Source organism: Ixodes scapularis, unplaced genomic scaffold, assembly GCF_016920785.2.
Source record: "Ixodes scapularis isolate PalLabHiFi unplaced genomic scaffold, ASM1692078v2 PGA_scaffold4__175_contigs__length_147842914, whole genome shotgun sequence".
NCBI lineage: Eukaryota > Metazoa > Arthropoda > Arachnida > Ixodida > Ixodidae > Ixodes > Ixodes scapularis.
Window position 1 is genome coordinate 112,231,876 of NW_024609879.1, and position 12,655 is coordinate 112,244,530.

At 43.5% G+C, this 12,655-nt stretch overlaps 1 protein-coding gene across 2 annotated transcripts in view; it reads left to right on the top strand.

The window, feature by feature from the left end:
- Positions 1 to 12,655, top strand: part of LOC115324175 (U8-agatoxin-Ao1a) — a 153,991-nt gene that overhangs the window by 134,129 nt on the left and 7,207 nt on the right. The window contains exons 1-2 of one of the 2 annotated variants that reach the window (XM_029984686.4): positions 11,098 to 11,140; positions 11,239 to 11,386. In XM_029984686.4, the coding sequence (XP_029840546.1) occupies positions 11,305 to 11,386 (82 nt within the window). In that variant the 5' untranslated portion in view covers positions 11,098 to 11,140; positions 11,239 to 11,304. Of the gene's footprint in view, positions 1 to 11,097; positions 11,141 to 11,238; positions 11,387 to 12,655 lie in introns of those variants that run through there. The other variant, XM_042293355.1, reaches the window with a different exon arrangement.

A 12,655-nucleotide genomic window follows, 5' to 3' on the forward strand; every position in this document is an offset into this window, starting at 1 on the left:
AAATTATATTAGAGCTTGAAGAATTACTTATTCAAATATGTGAATTTTAATATTATTATTAATAATACAAATCGCGGCAATGTATGCCTCTAATTAACGCCAAGATCACGAGCATACCCTATTTAACCATAATAGTCTTTCCAGAAAGGTATAATTCTGTTTTCTTTTTAGCATATAAAAAACTCTGACATAGTTATCAAGATAGACAAACAGTCAAACACTGGATGTAATATGAAGACCTACGCGTCACGCGGTGCTACAAAAACACACAGTCACTTCAGCTGTCTGACTCGGATTCCGTCTTTGGGTTGTTGTAGTGAGAGCAGCGTTTATTAGTTTATGCGTTTCGTGGACATAATGTAAAAATTGGAATTATTCTCGTATTCTTGTGCTGGGATAATTGTCATTATTTCCATGACAATTATCTGAGCGAGAAAAAGGCAGCGAGAACGCACAGACATCAGCACTGATTTTTTTCAACAACTACAAATATCAGCCTGGATCGAACAATATGTCACAAAAGAAAGTTTCCGCGAACAACTTTTCTAAGTAAATAATTACGACGTGAGACACATCTTGAGTCATGAAAGAATCCGAAATTAAGACCTACACCGAGAAATTAAATCCAAAATAGAGGTAAGTTTCGGTTTCGCTCCAGAATTAAAACGCGCATCCTTCCGTAAATAATACGCTAAACACCGTTCTTGTTTTCAGGTTAAAGAGGTGACCTGCGCTCATAAAACATTAGCTTCCTCGTATTGCCAGAAATAATGTATGTCGCTCAGTGAAGCCAGCACACTAGACAGGCTCAACAGCGGCACGCATCTCTGACCCTCACTAAACCCGCCATCTTGGAAAATGAATGGCGCCACCTATAGTTAGTTGGAGTCGCGAATACCGGTGCGATAACACGCCTGCGTCGTTTTTCCGTCGCTCATATCATTCGCCTTTTCTCACCGCTGGGGCCTCCTGCACGAAGGGCAACCTTAGCTTACTGTAGTGCGCTTTCCACGCGCTCAAAGTCGCTTTTAATATTGACTGATTTAGGGCCGGTGCACCAACGTCGCTTACCTTAACCCAAAGCGGCTATTTTCTTAAGTCGGCTTAGCGAGCTCAACCGAGCTCGGATAAGCACGGGTTTAAATTCCGGTTGCACCAAGGTTAAGCCGGCTTTACAGACGCGCCCCTAGCTAAACGATGGATTGGCGTAGGGAATTTAGGGACAAACAGAGCGAACTAGGGAACGCCCAGAGGGACGAATACGATTGGCGGAGAGGAATCACGTGATGTCAACAAAAAAAACTGCCGTATTAGTCGTCATCGGCGTCTGCTTTCGCTGTATTTCTTCGGTGAATAAGGAATTAAAGGTCTCCGAATTCAATAATGTTTTCGCTTAACGTTCAAAAACAGGAGTCAACGCTTTAAATAAACACGAATGCCCTTTACATCTGTGATTGTGTGTTTAATATCGGTTGATAACAAAATATTTTGACAGTGACAGTAGTTTTCGTGCTCACATTTTGAGATAAAAGAGCCATCGGGGGCCCCAAATCTCACCGAACGCGAGAAGGACGCTCTACTCGTTACATCGCTGAAAACAAAACATCATCGAGAATAAGTAGGCAAGTAAGATGACTACTAAAATCAAGTCATGCCTGAGACCGATGAAGTTCAAAGCAGTGACGAACTCGCCACGGCAGCTGCGAAAATGCCCGGTAATCGTCGAATAGAAGTCGTCGAGAGGTCAGGTCTGAGACCTTGCATCGACGGTACTCGTTGCTATCAGCAAGGTGACAGAACTGCACTGTACCGTCGTTGAACATCCGCTGCAGCCTCAAACGGACTTCAATTTCACACTGTCGAGCTTAGAAAAAAAAAAAAAATACTCCCACTAGTACATCACATCGTGCCGATAAGAACGGTCGTCTCTTCGCATCACCTACCCCAGCCTGCCCCGATACAGCAATGAACGAATCTAGCATAGTAGTCGTTACGATTTGTCGTCGCCACGAATGAAAGATATAAAGCAAAATATTCCTAAAAAATCGCAATCACCAAAAAAGTTACGGTTATGGAATGATACAGTTTTCTGAAGCCAAGATTTTACTCGCGAAATTAGGAAAATTCACTGAAGATTGTCTCAAAGCTCAGAAAATGAAAGAAATTCAATTCTCGCTGTTTTATTACTTAAAAGCGCCGCAATCTGATGCAAACGGCAAAGGTGTCGACAATCAGCTGGTCGCCGAGATCATGTACTGCCACTATTCAACGCGCTGATCGGATTGAAGGATACGCGCTGCAAGTGTAAATAAACAAGGTGGCAAATAACAATACGTTACAGTTATGCGAAAATTAGTAAGTGCATACGAATAAGCTCGTTGACAGAAAAACCAACGGGAAGACAGACGTGAGCCCCGTGAGCCCCACAGACCCACAGCTCCGTACATATCTCGGTTAGGGCTAACACTCCCTGAGAGTGGAGAGCCAACTTGAAAACAGGGGTAGATAAACACTTCACGCGACAATATTTTGTCATTCCGAAGGTCATTCCGTCGAGACTTTCACGCTGATGTAGCCTAAAACACTTTGCACAACCAATTCTGTCCACCGCGTCGACCGTGACAAACAAGCCGCCATGTTTTAAATCCAGGATTAAGAAACTACCAAAAGCAAAGCGCCCAATGTTGAGCGCTCAAGTTAAGCGTAGTTTAGTGCTAGGTTTAGCGATAAGCGATTTTGGTGCAACCGAACGAAACCGAAACTAAGCTTAAGTTCCCGGCTAAGCTCCGCTTTGCGCTAAGCGGTGTTGGTGCAACCGGCCCTTAGTAGTTTTCGATGATGTTCTATTTGGAACCGAACATGCCCATTTTCACTCATTAAAAGATAATAAGAAAAATATTAGTTCATTATTTCACTTATGGTGACGATTATAGCCAATTATATAACGTCCCCCTGCCCTTATAACTCACCTGCACAAACCGCTATAATGTAGCTTTCACGGCTATCTTTTTTTATTTTTTTTTATTTGTGTAGTTTAAAACCAAAACACCCTGTATAGAATCACAAACAACTTCAGAAACGCTGAGCTTTCACAGTCACGAGCATCTTATTATCACTTCGCAGCCAATCAGATTGCAACGTTAGCCTAGAAGGAGGTCGAAGAACCAATCACGAAGCAAGTAGCATAAATTAACATAATAAGTCACGCCCCATGTCACTCTTAAACCGTCAGTGACTGTAGTATGGCACCACAAGTGGCGGGGTTTTGATGAGCAAACACTGCCATCATTGTTTTGCGAGATACAACGAAGAATAAAATAATATAGAAATGATAATAGGGAGAAACTAGCATTTTTGTGTATTTTTTCATTTAATCGAGCAAAAAAAAAGAATAGCAAGGTATTAGTTTACGTTTTTTGTCCGGAAATCGGGAGCATAATTATTCCTTATTTCGGCCGATGCATATGGTAAATCCGAATTGTGCTAATGAAGAAGGGCGCGTAATAAACAAATAAAACATTTCGCAAAAAAAAAATGAATAAAAAAAAAACGCTTCGTCAAATTAGCATTGCGCGCTCGTCTCGAACTTCGATGTGTTGCGGTAAGCGCGATGGGCAGGGGATTTGTGATCTTTGTTTAATAACACAGTTTTGTTTTATCGAAGAACAGCCGGTATTTTCCAGAAGATGAACTACTATAGTTTAAAAAAAAGCGGAACGAGCGGAGTCTGTCGAGGGCTTAATTCATCTTTAATCAAACTCTCAGTTAGTAGGGATAGATTAAAAACAATGGCGCAGAATTCAATCCCTAGCCTTTTTTTTTCTATCATGTCCGGAAACAAACAAAAAATGATAAAATAAAAGTATTGATTTTGTATTTCCGTGCGTGAGCCAAAATGCGAAAGTGGCAAGTTTGGCAGGGTAGAAGGAGAGAATTTATGTAGCGTCGCTGCTCTTCGTCGCCGTCAGTGTTTTTTACTTATAAAAATTCCAAATAATGCCTCCGCGTGTATTTTTCTTTCCTCTCGGAGCGCGTGGTAGGCTCATCACTTTAATCTGTCGAGAACGTCCAGTCAACCGGATGAGGAAAGAAATGTATAGTTTGGGTGCTCATCCTTTTCTCCCGCGGAGATTTTTTTTGTTGTTTTATTTGTTATTTAACTTGTCATTTTGTTCGTGTCATTAACTATATGAACTGAGAATATTGCTGTGATTGGAGCCGACGTGTGCTGGACAGGAACGTTAAGACTCTGAGTGAGTTGCATTCCTGACATTGTTACAGTCAACTTAGATACAACGAAGGAAGTCGTCAGTACTAAATTCGTACGTTTCGCAATTTACTGTGGTTGATCTGTAAACGTGACGGGTTGTGAAATTTGCACCCTTATTTCACAGTGTCTCGCCACCGGAGAGCGCTGAACACTGAGTGTCGTTCTTAAGCTACCCGCGACATTTCGCACATATCTCACGCATTAATATTTTCTTCAACTGATTTCAGTAAATGCGATTTTGATATATTCCCGCACGCGACCAGTTCGTTAACCCAGTACTGCAAAAAATGTTAACTTACTGCGCGCACTCACTCACACACACACACACACACACACACACACACACACACACACACACACACACACACACACACACACACACACACACACACACACACACACACACCAAGACACACACAAAGGAGTGACGGTATTCATGATTGTAAATCGTTCAGCGACTGTATGTTTTTTTTTTTTATTTCTTCATTTTTACTTCGCGGCTCCTGCGTGGCAGTCGGAATATTTCACGCCACAATAAACGGCCTCCCTTTGAATTCAACAGTCTTGCTCGAAGCCTCATTGTTTTTTCTGTAAACAGTGGTCTTCGCCCCTTAGTGTCAACACCGGCGTACTTTAGGACACGCTAGAGCTCTTCTCGCAGCTTCGGCTGCCAGAAAAACGCCGCGCCTTGCCCTGCGCCGCCTCTCGCCACCATCGGACAGAGAGGGCCACGAGCGTTGCCATGGAAACGGTCATCCAACTGCCTGAACCGAAGATTGCCGAGCGCGCCCGAACGAAGTTCGGGTGTCGTCTGCCTGTTCTGCCTCCAAACAACTCAAAAAAGAAAAAAAAAGTGTGTGTATGCGTTTTTAAAGAGCACGAGGACAGTCAATCGCATATAACAATACCAGTATCCGAGTGAACGTAGAAGCTGACAAAAATGCATGAAACATACCCTGGGCTCCTGAGCAAGTGAACCGAACATGCTCAAATTGACCCTAAATGCGGACATTCAACTTTTCCTTTTTTTTGGTATGATCATAGACCTTTTTTTTTTCTAGGGTGATTGACATTTTTTTTTTTTTATAAAAGTAAGATCTTCTGGATTCGCGAAGTTTTGTGTAGCACTTGATACCCCGACTAGATTAACGGTACCATAGCATCTCCCAAACTTAAGTGAACATGCTCAAATGAATGGAGCGATATCCTCGATTGAATAAAGTCATCGGGTGTAGCTATGCGGAGCGCAAGTTCGTCTGCTTATTTTAAAGGGTTTACGGTAACGTCAGAACGCTGATCTCCGATTGGATCTGTAAAGGATAGTGGGCAGACCTCACCGTAGCTTACTTTGAGGTCTACCCACTATCCTACAATCAAAACCAATCAGAAATCGGTATCGTTCTGACGTCACCGGAACCCTTCTACAAGAAGCAGACCAGCTTGCGCTCCGCATAGCTATCCCGTCGCAGTGCAAGCACTGCCATGTTTTTAGTGCTGCTTGATTGGGTCCGTTTCATCGAGGCTTTGGGTGGGGGCGGACATGAAGTGAAACGGAGTGTAGGATCGTTACTCTGGCGGATGCATGTGTCAAACCAGTACCACCAAGAAGACAACGCCTGTTCCTTTCTCCTCCAAAAGCCATCACTAGTGTACCCACGCAGCGCTGTCTATACGGAGCGCAAGTTTGCCGTCTTCTTGAACAGGGGTCCCGATGATGTCAGAACGCCAAGCTGTTATTAGCTGATCAGAAAAAAAAAAAAAAGAGTGGGTAGACCTCGAGGCATATATCCTCCCACTATGCTTCCAATCAAAACCACTGAAAACTCGGCGTCGTTCCGACGGCACCGCTACCCCTGCAAAAGACGCGGACGGACCTGCCCTTTGCAAAGCGTCAGCAGCTACTGCGTCTTGCACGCGTTTTACAACGAGCTCGATGCATTCCGCGAAGCCACGCTAGAGTTCCTGTATAAGCATATACAGGAACTCTAAGCCGCACCGAACGTGTCTGCCACATCGCGTCGAATCTCGCCGAGCATGCTTAGCTCATTTACCGCCAGGGGCGGATCGGAAATGGACCAATGATGACGTCATGCGCATGTCTTCTGGGCGATATTGGTCAAACAGAGCGGCTCTAGCTCTAGAAAATATCAACGGCCCCCGTCTCGGAATACCTCGGAGTTTGCTCCTATCCTTTATACTCTTCTCCCCCTTCCCTGCTGGACCCCTAGCTTCCATCTCCCCATGAGTGTCGACATTAAAATACGCTGCAGGCTACTCTTTTACTGTACATTTCCCCATCGTAACTCCCGAGTTTCCCCGCCCCCCGCCGTGATCCCAGTCTCCGCGCTCGAAGCTAAACCCTTTCCGAGGCGGCTGGCAACCCTGCGGCGTCATGCGAAACTCAAAGTGTCAGCTCCACGCGTGACCCATTCCTTATCGCCGCCAACCTCTCTTTTTTTTTATTATTATTATTATTATTTTTGTCACTGTGCCTCCCGGCTTGGCGCCGCGTTCGTAAATGTCGTTTCGCGCAGCCGCTCCGCCATTAAATTGTGAATTAACCCCGGCGAGAAGAGCCGAACTTGCAGTCTCCTGCTCCGACCTAATTGGCACCGACTCGTCCAACCTCGCCGTCTTCGCGCGGCGTGCTCCTTAACCCCTTTTTACGGCTCATAATTTGATAGTACCCCCCCCCCCCCCCCCCCCCCTCCCCGAATCTGCTTAAAGTATATGTGCAGTGACAGCCCGTTCTCAAAACCAAGAAACAACAAAAGACACTGAAAGGAAAATGCCTGGAAGTTGGAGCCTCGTTAAGCCTACCCTCAAATGACGAGCCTAACCAACACTGACGACTGTTACGAGCTTTATTGCGCATAAAAAGCCGTAATGATGACATACTGTCAGTCACTATAATATCTTCCAGCTTTACGACTAGGGGTCGCTTCAAACACTTGCGTTTGCTCACGACCGAGTTCTTGCGATTTCTTTTGTACGGGGAGAAAAAACCCAACCGCGCAATGATGATGACCTAGCCCTGGAACTGCATTTCATTTAAAGCGAAGGTTTTTGCGGTATTTGCGATATGACAAGCAGGCGCACTATGCTTCGTTTCAGCCCAAGTCCAGACAGCAGCTGACACAACGAGGTCATGGGGTCAATCAAGCAGGGTCTTTATTAGTTTAGCGATGATGGAACACGTGCAGAAACATGACGAACGATGGTATGATTTTGACGTTGTCTGATTGGTACCCTCAGCTTGTAGTGTCGGCTGCGTCTGGACCAAACGAAGTATATATATATATATATATATATATATATATATATATATATATATATATATATATATATATATATATATATATATATATATATATAGACGGAATGTTTTTTTTTAGCTACACCAAATATAAGAAAAGGGAACGTGAGATACAGTAATTTGAGCCCTGGGGAAGTGTTAGTGGCCATGGCGTCCTCTAGAAAAAAGGTGAAATTAGGTAATTAGTTAGCTAATTAACTAAAATGTTTTCATTAACTTTTTTTAATTTTTCACTTGAGGAAACATAATGTATTTAGAGGATTGACGATCGGCCACAGTATGGTCTGGCCGTGTCGTTAAATATGGATAAAAAAATTCCTAGTAGGCGTTACGAGGTCGAGAAATGTCACTTCGGTAAATGGTCAAACCGAAACTAAAGAGGAAAGAGCGCGGATAGAGTTATCGCTCCGCCCTTCCGGGCACGCGATTCGTCATTATCGCGGCCGGCTCGCCTAAGCAAGTGGAACCGGCCGTGATAATGACGAATCACATGCCCTTCTACCCTCTTTATTTCGGTCCGCTAATCGATACGCTATTACTCAAATACCAACCTAATAGCCTTTTTCCCAGCCCCAAAATTCATTTCATTGCCCATGTAAGTTGGTTGCGTTCTGCATATAAAAATTTCCGGTATGCATTATCTTTCGAATAGGGTAACTGCATTGCACTGAAACTAAAGCAAGAGTGCAAGCGGGCTGGTTCAATACTGACATGGAACCCCAGAACGGGGCAAAAAAGAGCTGGGCGGACCACGCAAAGCTCCGAGCACTTTGTGTCGTCCGTCCCGTATTCCCTCAGTTCCTGGATTATCATGCCAAACTTAATCTTATTTTGAAATGTGCTACTTGCAGCTCACCTATTTATAGCCTTTTCGTTTTCACCAACTTATTTCTCTACTCAAGTTTTTGAGAATATTGACAGTTTCTTTTGATCATTTCAGGAGAATGTAAAAAAAGTTGACATCTAATGCTGTTCTTTTTTTTTTTTTTTTTACGTATTGCATTGTTTGCGTTGATGCCCCGAAGGGAAATGCAGGGAACTTTGGAGACTGTTGCCGAGAAAATTGGGCTAAGAAGCTTAGAGCGGGAAAGCTCCTTACGGCGAGAACGATCTGTGATGCAGCAATGGGATCCGTCGTTCCTTGGAAGGGGTCAATTTCTTCTTTTTCGTTTGGTTCGCTTTCTTCTAGAAGGTTTACGACATCTTGAAAGCTAAGAGCAAAGCTGGTATGGGGTTCTCTGCTCTTAATGGCTATTTATGCTATTAGACCCCAGGGAACAGCCCATCTTAATCAAGGGCCTCTCTAAAGCGGTCCCTGAGCTTAACCTTGATTCTCTGTTAATTTAATTAGGCAGTTCTAATTAATGTTTCGCGGTAACTCGGGAAGACCCGTTGTTGATTTGAGTGTCGCTCGAAATCTTTGCCTAAGTGAAAGTGAAAGCAAGAGAACACGCCGTGTCGATACGCCGAGAGACAACTGATTTTTGTTGCGGATTTGTTGGAATTTTTTGTTCTGAGTAGTGTGGGCCGCGTCAAGGGGGCTTTAGTGTGCTTCGCGAGGTATTGAGTACGACAGGGAAGTCCTTCCGTTGTCCCGTTTCGAGCGCAAGCTTTATAATTTGATTTGACTTTGGCGTGTCGTGAGGCTTGAGCCTGCATGCGCGGCCAAAGCGATGTAGAATGGCAACGACAGCCTACTGGAAGCCGGGCACTCGAACGGATGCCCTAACGTGATTATTATGGCAGTTTTATGGTATGATGTAATGATAGAATACTACACGTTGCATTGTGCTGCCGGCGTGTTGCCGGCTTCTTTAATATTTAGATTTTATTTTTGCGCTGGTAACAAGAAGGTTCATTTTGGCAAAGATTGCTTTCATAATATGAAACCCCTGTTGTGAATCTTAATCACAGAATTCGATTCTTCATCGTTAGTGTAACAATATGACTAATCTAAAAGAAAAATCTCTGATGTTTGTTTTATTGAATTTTATTAGTTTTAGCAAGAAGTGGTACAAACCAGGGATGCACTTGAATTTAACTTCCAAGTGACATTTTTTATAAGGTTTGTGCACTTCTAGAGCGCGGTTCTTAGGCGGCCGTTTCCGGCTTTAGCGGCCTCGCCGTCGGCGTAACTGCGCGTTGCATTAGGGGACGTGACCTCACGTGTGACGTCACGAGGGTCACAAGTGACGTCATGTGTGACGTCATGAAGGTCACTCGTGAAAGTCCCGACCTACACAAAGCCTTCATGGGTGACGTCACGACGGCCACGAGTGACTTCATGAGGGGGGAGGGAGGGAGGGGGAGGGAGGAGGAGGGGGAAGAGGGTGAGAGAAGGAGGAGGGGCGTACCCTCTTCTCTGTACCCTCCCCTCTTCCTCCTCAAGAGCTGCGCTCTATTTCCGTATTACAGGGAATTGTAGACGTCTTTCATTGTTTTAATGCATTTTTTTTTTTCATTTTAATACTCGTGGATTTTGCAATTTGTTCGAATCGTTCACGTACCAGAATAAAATCCCTGCTTCTGCATTGTTCAGATTAAATTTTCGTTTCGAACGCAAAAGCGCGTTTTGACGCAGCTACTTTCATAATATAAAATCTCTGTGTGTGTTTAAATTACAAAATTTGATTTCTCATTTCATGTTGAAGTTACACTTTAAATATTCCAGAAGAAATTCGTTACAACGATTGGTTTTTGATTGTACTACATTTGTCTCAACACCAAGCGTTACAAAACCGGGATACACTTGAAATTTGCGCGCGTCTTAGACGAAAATCGTAGAGTAATTTTTTAATAACTTTTTTTGCATTTTAATGCCGGTGAAGCTCGTAGCTTTTCAGAATCGTTCACAAATGAAAAGAAAAGCAAGTTCATATGACTGTCAAACATATATAATGCGTATTAACTACTGTTCTTTTTTTTCCTGGCCCAAGTTCTTTTTCATTTTTTTTAGGGTCTTGAAGTTTGTTGAGTGGGATATAAATTTGTTACTTTTTTTTTGGCGAAAGGTACAGTCGGCCTTAAAAAAACTGATCACAATGGAGCGATGGCCATTCCGGCGATAAGGCGACACGGAAGTTACGATAGCGTAGGCACGCTGGGGCCGCGATTACCGATTGAGTCCACTCTTGGATGCACCGGGGACGTGGGCACACCGAAGCCGTTCCCAAATTGCGCTTTCCAAACGACACAGCTTCACTGCGTACATGTGTTCTGTTTTCGTCCCTCCTCGAGAGAAGTGTTTTTTAGCTGTGTTTTACGGTCATTTACGATTCATTGACGCTGAACTGTCAAGGCTGGCGAATGAGGGGAAATAAAATCCGTCGTTTCACGCACGACCCGTCACCTTCAAAAACAAGCAGCCTGTAAAAAAAATACTATGAGCGTTAACTTTTTTTAAGCACCCCTGCGATCCAAAAGTGGGAACGTCCCGGTCACTCTCGCTACCCGTGTTATAGCTGAACACAGCGCCGCCCTGCGCCTGGCGGTTTCCCCGCGCTGGCCACGCATCACTTGTGTTAATCTTTTTTAAGGCGGACTGTACCTCGCTTGTGGGTTTCGAAAAACGATGTTTGCGCTTGTTTTTTTCTCGATTTGAACGAGGAAACAAACAGTAATTCACCATATTTTACTGTCTCTTTGCTCGCAGCTTGGCTTCCCGCCCTGCTTCTTCCGCTGTGACTAACCCCTACTAGACGAATCACCCTCGAGCAGCATGAACTCTCAGGCGATCGCAATGTTCCTGGTGGTAGCGGTCCTCGCTGGTGCCGTAATGGCCGTGCCGTTCAACAATTATGGTGAGTGAGTCAGTGATCCTGGGACATTGCGTCTGCAACAGGTAAAAACGATAGAGAGACTATAGGCCGTTTTCGTGTGACGTTGCCATGCTGAAATATGACGTAGTTGGGTAAATAGTTTAAGTAAATAGTTTAAGCAGCACTACAATTTAAAAAAATGATTAGACAAAAAAAAATAAAAACTTTTGGCTCGAACCCCTTGAAGTCTAGCGCCTTCCCTTCAGCAAGTAAAGTCATTTTCTCCTTTGCCCCAACTCCAAGCATTGCTTTATTTTAGAAAAACTTGGGAGTCTAAATATTGATAGGAACGCGTACTATTGGATTGCTAACTATTTAAGCGATCGTAAACAATGTGTAGTTGTAAATGGGGTAAAGTCTCCACCAGTTGATGTAACTTCTGGAGTACCACAGGGCTCTGTGCTTGGGCCACCCGTTTTTTTTTTTTCTTTTTTTTTTAAATTTTTGTAAATGACATAACCAAGAGAATTGCCTCGCAAATAATGCTGTACGCTGAAGACTGCATTTGGTACATTGAAATTAATTCAGACTCCGATTTATCGGCTCTTCAAAGCGATTTCGACAGAATTTGTTTGTTGTGTTCAGGATAGAAAATGACTTTGAGCATCCCAAAGTGTTCTCATGTAGGGTTCACAAGAAAACGCAACGTTCTCCAGTCAACGCACACTTTGCACGGAGAAACTTTACTTGTTAAAAAAGAAGCTAAATATCTGGGGGTACTTTTTTTATGATTTGAGATGGCTTTCACATGTGAACTATGTAACAGGGAAAGCTAATAAAACGCTGGGGTTTCTAAGGAGAACCTTCTCGCGCGCTTTACCATCCCTCAAACAGACTCGCTTTTTCTCTTGTGTGAAGCCCATTCTCGAGTATGCTTGCATTGTATGGGATCCATTTCAACAGTATCTCATTGAAAAAGTTGAAAAAGAATTCAAAACCGTGCCGCTAGATTTGCGACAAATAACTACAACTTTCGTAGCACTGTCTTTTCAATAAAAAAATGATTTATAATGAAAATCGCTTGCTGTTATCGGTAAGTATTTGCGCCTAAAATTTTTTCACAGTATTTTTTGTGTTTTATTTAAAATTGAAAGATCACATTACCTGTTTGAGCCATTTTATGTATCGCGCAGAGTAGATCATAACCAAAAAGTTCGGGAGTACACGTCAAAGTCTGATTCGTTTCTTACCTCTTTCTTCCCACGAACGATAAAAGAATGAATCAGCTTGCCAAACGAGATTGTTGCCGTG